Below are 6,988 nucleotides of genomic sequence, written 5' to 3' on the forward strand. Positions count from 1 at the left end.
CACAGCCTTTCCGGCCTGAGAAGTAGTCTTCTGTTGAGGCCCCATGATGCTTTCCCACGTGGGCCTTGGCCCTGGCTGTGTGGTCTCCAGGTCCAGGCTGACCTGCTAGAGACTGGAGGTCACTCCAGCAGCAAGGACAGGGCTGGGAGCAGCTGCCTGTAACCGTGACCAGCCCCTTCTCCCACAGGCTCCTCCCCGATGCAGGTGGTGACGTGCTTGACTCGGGACAGCTACCTGACACACAGCTTCCTTCAGCACCTCATGGCCGTGCTCTCCTCCCTGGAACGCACGCCCTCACCTGAGCCTGTGGACAAGGACTTCTACTCTGAGTTTGGGAACAAGACCACAGGTACCCGCCCCGCTCAAGCTGTAGACAGGCCATCTGGCCTCACCAGCCCCGAGGGTACAGCACGCCCGGAGCACTCTCTTACTCACTTTATCTCGTCCTGCTCAGCCAGCTAGGGTTTCCCATGGCAGAGTCTCCATCCCAGCAAACCGCTAACCATCTGGTAGACACACCTGCTCTGGGCTGCTGGTCTGTGGGTCTCTGCCTGGGCATTGGGGCTCGGAGTGCTCCTGCCTGCCTTTGGTGGCCTGTGGCCACTGACACTCGTAACACACCACAGTTCCAGCTCCAGCCCAGTGGGCATCTCTCTCTACAGGGAAGATGGAGAACTACGAGCTAGTCCACGCCAGCCGTGTCAAGTTCACCTACCCCAGTGAGGAGGAGGTCGGGGACCTGACGTTCACCGTGGCCCAGACAATGGCGGACCCAGGGAAGTCACCGGCCCTCAGCATCCTGCTGTATGTGCAGGCCTTCCAGGTGGGCACACCGCCACCTGGGCGCTGCAGGGGCACACTGCGCCCCAAAACGCTCCTGCTCACCAGTGCCGAGATCTTCCTCCTGGACGAGGACTTTGTCCACTACCCGCTGCCCGAGTTTGCCAAAGAGCCGCCACAGAGGGACCGGTACCGGCTAGACGATGGCCGCCGCGTCCGGGACTTGGACCGTGTGCTCATGGGCTACCAGACCTACCCGCAGGCTCTCACCCTCGTCTTTGACGATGTGCAAGGCCACGACCTCATGGGCAACGTCACCCTGGACCACTTTGGGGAGGTACCAGATGGCCTAGCCAGAGCCGGCCAGGGCCGCGAGGTCCAGTGGCAGGTGTTTGTCCCCAGCGCCGAGAGCCGAGAGAAGCTCATCTCGCTCTTGGCCCGCCAGTGGGAGGCCCTGTGCGGCCGGGAGCTGCCTGTGGAGCTCACTGGCTAGCCCAGGGCCCTTCGTGTCCAGCATAGGCGTCCATTCAGTGTGGGGAGGCAGGCTTTCTTTTTTTAAAAAAATGATTTCTCCTCCTTTTGGTACCTTCATTTGACTGTCCTCCCACAGAATGTGAACATACATGTTCAGTTGATTCTTTCTAGTCCCGGGAGTGACAGTGCCGGCTCCTCCAGGGCCTCCTGTGCCGTCGGCCTCCCGTGGATCTGTTGCCTGCCCCTGGTGGTGCGTGGCAGGCGCAGCAGTGTCCCAGCTTCTGTTGTAGGACTGTTGTGAACACGAGGTGTCGTGAGTCCTCTATTCCCTTACACGTCTTCTTCTGAAATGTCAAGTCCAGTCTCGTTGATGTTGCTGTTGTCAGGGTTTGCTGCTTATCATTGAGCCGGCAGCAAAGTGCATATTGGAAGTTCCCACCCTGTGCAGTTTTCCTAAGTGAAGGCTGCTTTCTCCTGGTCCAGACAAGCAGGAGAGCCCCGTGGGGGCGGGAGCCCCCAGGCCTTGGGGCTGTGGGATGGGAGCAGGGGACCTGGAGCTGCCAGCACCGAGTGTGGCTCCTATTGCCTATTTTCTCTATTCCAATAAAGTAGAGTGTGACACTCTCTGGGTCTTTTATTTCAGAGTCCACTGGGGTTCCAGCAGGGCATTGGCCCAGGACATGCCTGAGGGAGAGAGGGTCCTTTAGAGACGCAGGAAGGTGAGGTATTAGGGGAAAGGAATGAGGGAGGAGAGGCAGAGGGGGTGACGGCAAAGAGAGCAGCTCTCCTGGGACCAGAGGCTGGGGGGGCAGTGCGAGGGGCCTATGGACAGGGCTATGCTGGACTGTGGCTGAACCATGAGCCTCAGTTAAGCGAGTACGGAACCCCCGGGCATGGCTGGCACACAGGCTCACTGCCCTTCTGCCTTCTCCAGGCCTGTGGGAGCTGGCCCAGGTGGGATCATGGAGAAGAGACCCATGCCCATCTGCGTCTGCTCGTGTCCTGAAAGTGGTATTCTCAGGGAGCCTGCTGAGGTAAAACCTAGGACTTCTTTGGGACCCGCCCCTGTGCCCCACCTTAACTCATTTCTGCCTACTCCAGAGCAGGCCCTTAAGCCCACTGCCCCCCCCCCCCCCATCCTGGTCCCATCAGAAGCCTCAGTCCCCAAGGTGCAGGGCCATTTGGGGAGGACCAGGGAGGAGATGAGGGAGGAACGGCCAACCTGGCTCCCAGGCCTGCTTTTGCTCTGTTTTCCTTGGTGCCAGCAGTTGGGGATCCTGGCCTAGCGGACCCATCACCCTTAGGAAGATGGGGTGTTGGGGGAGCCACTAAAGGGTCTCCCCACTGAACCTCCTCAGCCAGATCACAGACCGGCCAGTATCCCCACCAGCTGGTAGGGGAGTGGGAGCCTGCTGAGGATGAGTAGGAGGGGGCAGGGGACAAGGCTTCCCTCATTCAGGCCATTATCAAAGGCATTTACAGATGGCCACCTGCCTCTTTTATCTCAGTCCTCTGTAAACAGGACAGTGATCCCAGAGGCAAGGTGCACCATTCCCAGGTATGGCACACGGAGGCCTCGCCACCTGGGCTACTGTCCCAGGCCCCACAGCCCAACATGTTAACAGCTGACTAGCCTGGCCCAGTGAGGACTTGACCTACTGGGAGAGGCTGTACAGTGTCGGGTGGGCACGCTCTTTGGGCAGCAGTCGTGGGATTTGATCTTCCTTAGACAAGTTACCTAACCCCCTCTGAGCCTCAGTTTCCCCACCAGTAACAGGGATAATGGAAGTGGCCACCATCATTCATTCATTCATTCATTCATTCATTTGTGCCACAATCTGTATTGAGCTTCTGCTGTGTAACCAATCAGATCCTGTCCCTGTTCTCCCATAACATTCCAGCAGGGGACAAAAAATGAAATAAACCAGGGTCAGCTTGTGGCCAGTGCTATGAGGAGATGAAGGCTGGTGACCTTTTAGCTAAGACTGGACCTTGAGGTCATTCCCTGAGAGTAGGTCTGGAGTGATAGCAGCAAGACAGCTGCTTGACGTAGCTGGGACAGAGTGAGGGAGAGCCGCAGAGGTCAGGGAGGCCGGCCTGGCGTGGACAGGTGTGCAGAGCAGGGCTCCAGAGCGGAGAACAGCTGGATGAATCGGGAGGCAGAGCAATGCAGAGGCTCTTGGGGGGAGAAGGGAGGGGTAGGGATAAGGCTGGGGCTGGACTAGTCGGAGGGGTAGCTGGGGCAGGTGAGAGGAGGAGCGGTCTACTGTCCACTTGGCACAGAGCCTGGCAGGGTGTCCGAGGCCTGCTCCTGCCCTCGGCAGTTGGAAAGGTTGACGCACATAAACCTGATTCAGGGGCTGAATCCCCCAGGCCCTCTGCAGACGCTTGGGGTGGAGAGTGGTGTGCATGTGCATTTGGATTTGTTTCTCAGCCTCTGATAGACCCCAGGTTCGTGGCTAATGGTGGACTTGGAGACTGTGGTGCCAGGAGAAGGTCCCGGGGCCAGGAAGCCCCAGCAGGGCCTAGGCCAACCATGCAGGGGTCAGTAGCCAGCACCTTCCCTTCCGCCTGCAGGCTGCTGATAGGCAGGAGGAAATCCTGGCGGGTTCCTGTGGGGGTGAGCTGGCGGGGCCTCGAGGCTGCTTTTAAAGCGAGTGCCCGCCCCCATCCCACTTGCCCGCCCCGTGCCTGCCTCCCAGAGCTCATTCCCCTCCCAGGCTGCCCCAGCTCTGTCCTGGACAGTGTGCCTGCCAGCCACCGCTGTCCATGGCAGGGCCCCGGGGCCTCCTCCTGCTCTGCCTCCTGGCCGTCTGCCTAGCAGGCTCCCGCCCCGTCGGGGGGCAGAAGGTGAGTGTGAGCCATTAGCAGGGGGTTATCCAGGTGCCCAGGCCCTGCTGGCCAGTGGTGGGAGGAAGTGGACACAGGTCGGACACAGGTCTGGGGACACATGAGCAGCTGGTACATGTCTGACCTTCCCTGAACATCTCCTTAGGCTGAGCTCTGTGTGTGGCTGCTTGGGGTGGCAGCCTGCTCTGCCCTAACGGTGGCCAGCCAGCCTGCCGTGTGATGTGGTGTGGTGTGGGCAGCCGTCCCTCGGTCTTTCAAGCCTGAGGGTGAGAGGCACAGAGCCAGGCCTGTCTTCCTTCCCTCCAGCCCAGACTGAGGCCCGGTTTGTGTGTCCCTGGCCTGAAGATTAGAGTTGTGATTTCTAACCCTTGCAGGGCTGACCGAGAGGCTCTTGTGGCACAGATGTGTGGGTGCTGGGTATGTGTTATGCGTGTGTGTGCCTGTCCCAACCCCCAGAGTGCCCGGCGGCAGAATAGGTCTACTGACCTCAGTTTATCTGGGTAAATGGCAGCCAACGATAACACCCTCACGCCTAGGAACTGCCGTTTACTGAGCACACAGCCCTGGCACACCCACTGTTATCCCCTCCACCTCTCCCCGCCCCTAGGCAGTGGGTCCTGTTCTCCACCTGAGGAAGCCAAGGCCCAAGGATGGTGTTCAGGTCAGTCCAGCTCGGCTGTGCCCCAGGCCACCTCCTGCAATTCCCTGCCCACCTGCAGTGTGGGAGCAGCAGAGGGGTCCTGGTGTGGGGCCCTCAGGCCCATATGATCCCACCCTCCAGGCTGCCCCTCTGCGGCCCCCCAGGCCCCATAACAGGGACACTGTCCCAACTGGAGTTTCTGGAAGAGCCTTCCATCCTAAGTACGGAGAGAGTCACCAGGCTGGGGCCGGCCTCCAGGTGAGGGACCCTCCCCTGCATGGCCAAGTTCATCTGGTCTCGGGGCAGTTGCTTCTGTCCCCGTATCACTAACAGGCAGACTGAGGTCGGGGGAGAGGAAGGATTTACCAGGATCCCAGTGCCAGGCAGCATCAGGATGGTAACCCAGGCCCTGCCACCTTTGGGCGTTTTCTCTTGTGCTCCTCGCGGTCCCTCCGGGAAGAGGCAAGCTAATGGGCCTCGCCGGGCTCAGGGCCAGGTCAGGGATGGGGACGGGTGGGTCTGAGGCTGGACAGGTGACGATGATGGTGGAAGAGCCGAGGGTTACAGGCTGTTCCTGCAGGTGGTTTCCTGCTCCCTCCCTGCCTCAGTTTCCCATGTGCACAATGCAAGGGGAGTTCAAAGCCTTGCTTTCTCCTCATGTTCTGGAATCAGGGGTCAGTGAGGGGTTTCAGATGGGACTTTTTCCTTGTTGGAGACCCAGGGTTCTGACCACCTCTGAGCCTGGACTCCGGGGCTGGGGCTCGGCCAGCCTGGGCCAGGGAAGGGGGCCGAGGGTTCTTGTTGACAGGGACACAGCATTGCTGGCCTCCTCACACACTGTCAGCCACTCAGCCCTTAGCATCCTGTGCTGTGTGAGACCCACTAAATAGTAGGAAACTGAGGCTCTGAGGGGAAGGGATGGCCTCTGGGTCACACAGCCAGTAAGGGGTGGGTAAGCCGGGAGAGGCACGGCCGGCTTCCTGGGGGAGTGGGTCTTAGCACCTGTCCCACAGCCTGTGACCACGCACCTCCGTGCTAGGAGTGTGCTGCGGTCCCCAGCGGGGTTTGAAGGCAGAGGGGCATTGATCCAGGCAGGGGAAGCAGGTTGGGGGTCCCTTCCTCTGAGGGACTTCAGTTCTGGGCCCTGGACCCCCGCTTTTTTGGGGGAATTTCTTCCACGTTCTCACACTAGACTCAGCACCTCGGGTCCTCAACTTCCCCAGCAGCGTCTCTGTGGGAAGCAGACATTGCAAAATTAGTTCTGGATTTGGGCAGGGAGTGGGGCAGCACCCGCCTGGCTCGGGCAGATCCCGAGGTGCCCCAGGAAAAAGGGAATCTGAGTCAGCACTTGGATGTGATCCAGCCTCACTCTGCCCAGCGGGACCAGCAGTGACAGTGAGACTGGGGGCGGGGGCTGCTCATGCTCCTTCCAGGCCATCACAGGGGGACCCGAGTGCCTGCCTGTGGGGTCCCAGGAGGAGTGTGATTTCCCACAGATTTACAAGTGAGATGTCCTGTGATGAGTGTCCACCAGCACACAGGGCTCCGGCCTCCTCCTGTGCCCGAATCCACCTGCCATTTGGGCAGAGAGCGAGGGCCATGTTCTCTCATTGCCCGGAGCCCCTCTCCAGGGCCAACCGACGTCTGGCCCGAGATGAGCAACCTGGCAGCGGTGCCCAGCGAGCTGTCCAGGTGGCCCTCCGGGAAGCCCGCTGCCTGCTGGGCCTTTGCCCTGAGCCAGCAGCTGCCAAACCCTGGAGTTGCCCAACTTCCTAGCCGCTCCCTGGCTCAGCAAAGACCCAGCCTGGGGTGGGGAATGAGACTTCACTCCCGGCCCTGAGGCCGCTCGCAGCAACTTCCCTCTGCAGACCGCAGAGGCTTGAGCGGAAAAGGGCAAATCACAACAGTGGCAAAAGGCCGTTTCTCTTCTCACTTTGAGAGGCCACATCCATGATGTGTTCTAGGAAAGAGATGTCCCGCGCTCTTTGGACCAGTGTGGTCAGCATTTTCTAGATGAAAACATCTTAGCCTTCCAGGCCGTTCCCCAAGCTCCCCCTTCACCAGGCACACCTTCCCGTGGCCCCTTCTCCCACTCACATTGCTTCCGTCCCTCTGAGGTACCGTGCTGTCGGTTGTTGGGACTTAGTTGCTGTAGAGGCAGCCCCAGGGAGGGGCTTGCAGGAGCTATGTGAACGTGGCTGCAGGGCTTTCTTGGTACTCTCGGGGACAGGGGGGCGGGGGGGG

The 6,988-nt window shown here is 60.2% G+C and overlaps 2 protein-coding genes and 1 long non-coding RNA gene across 7 annotated transcripts in view; 2 read left to right on the forward strand and 1 right to left on the reverse strand.

Moving 5' to 3' along the window:
* The window catches only part of NISCH (nischarin), a 31,192-nt gene extending 29,315 nt beyond the window's left edge, over positions 1-1,877 (forward strand). For both annotated transcript variants that reach the window (XM_006771827.2, XM_015569180.1), the window contains 2 exons: positions 188-349; positions 663-1,877. In XM_006771827.2, coding sequence (XP_006771890.2) covers positions 188-349; positions 663-1,273 — 773 coding nt within the window. In that variant the 3' untranslated portion in view covers positions 1,274-1,877. The remainder of the gene's footprint in view (positions 1-187; positions 350-662) is intronic.
* The window catches only part of LOC107184388, an 18,465-nt gene that overhangs the window by 7,774 nt on the left and 3,703 nt on the right, over positions 1-6,988 (reverse strand). The window lies entirely within an intron of this gene.
* The window catches only part of LOC107184387 (stabilin-1-like), a 6,277-nt gene continuing 3,173 nt past the window's right edge, over positions 3,885-6,988 (forward strand). For 2 of the 4 annotated variants that reach the window (XM_015569185.1, XM_015569183.1), the window contains exons 1-2: positions 3,885-4,104; positions 4,712-4,765. In XM_015569185.1, coding sequence (XP_015424671.1) covers positions 4,024-4,104; positions 4,712-4,765 — 135 coding nt within the window. In that variant the 5' untranslated portion in view covers positions 3,885-4,023. The remainder of the gene's footprint in view (positions 4,105-4,711; positions 4,766-6,988) is intronic. The other 2 variants (XM_015569186.1, XM_015569184.1) reach the window with 1 other exon arrangement.

The sequence above is a fragment of the Myotis davidii genome, unplaced genomic scaffold (assembly GCF_000327345.1).
Source record: "Myotis davidii unplaced genomic scaffold, ASM32734v1 scaffold725, whole genome shotgun sequence".
In the NCBI taxonomy this organism is placed as follows: Eukaryota; Metazoa; Chordata; class Mammalia; order Chiroptera; family Vespertilionidae; genus Myotis; species Myotis davidii.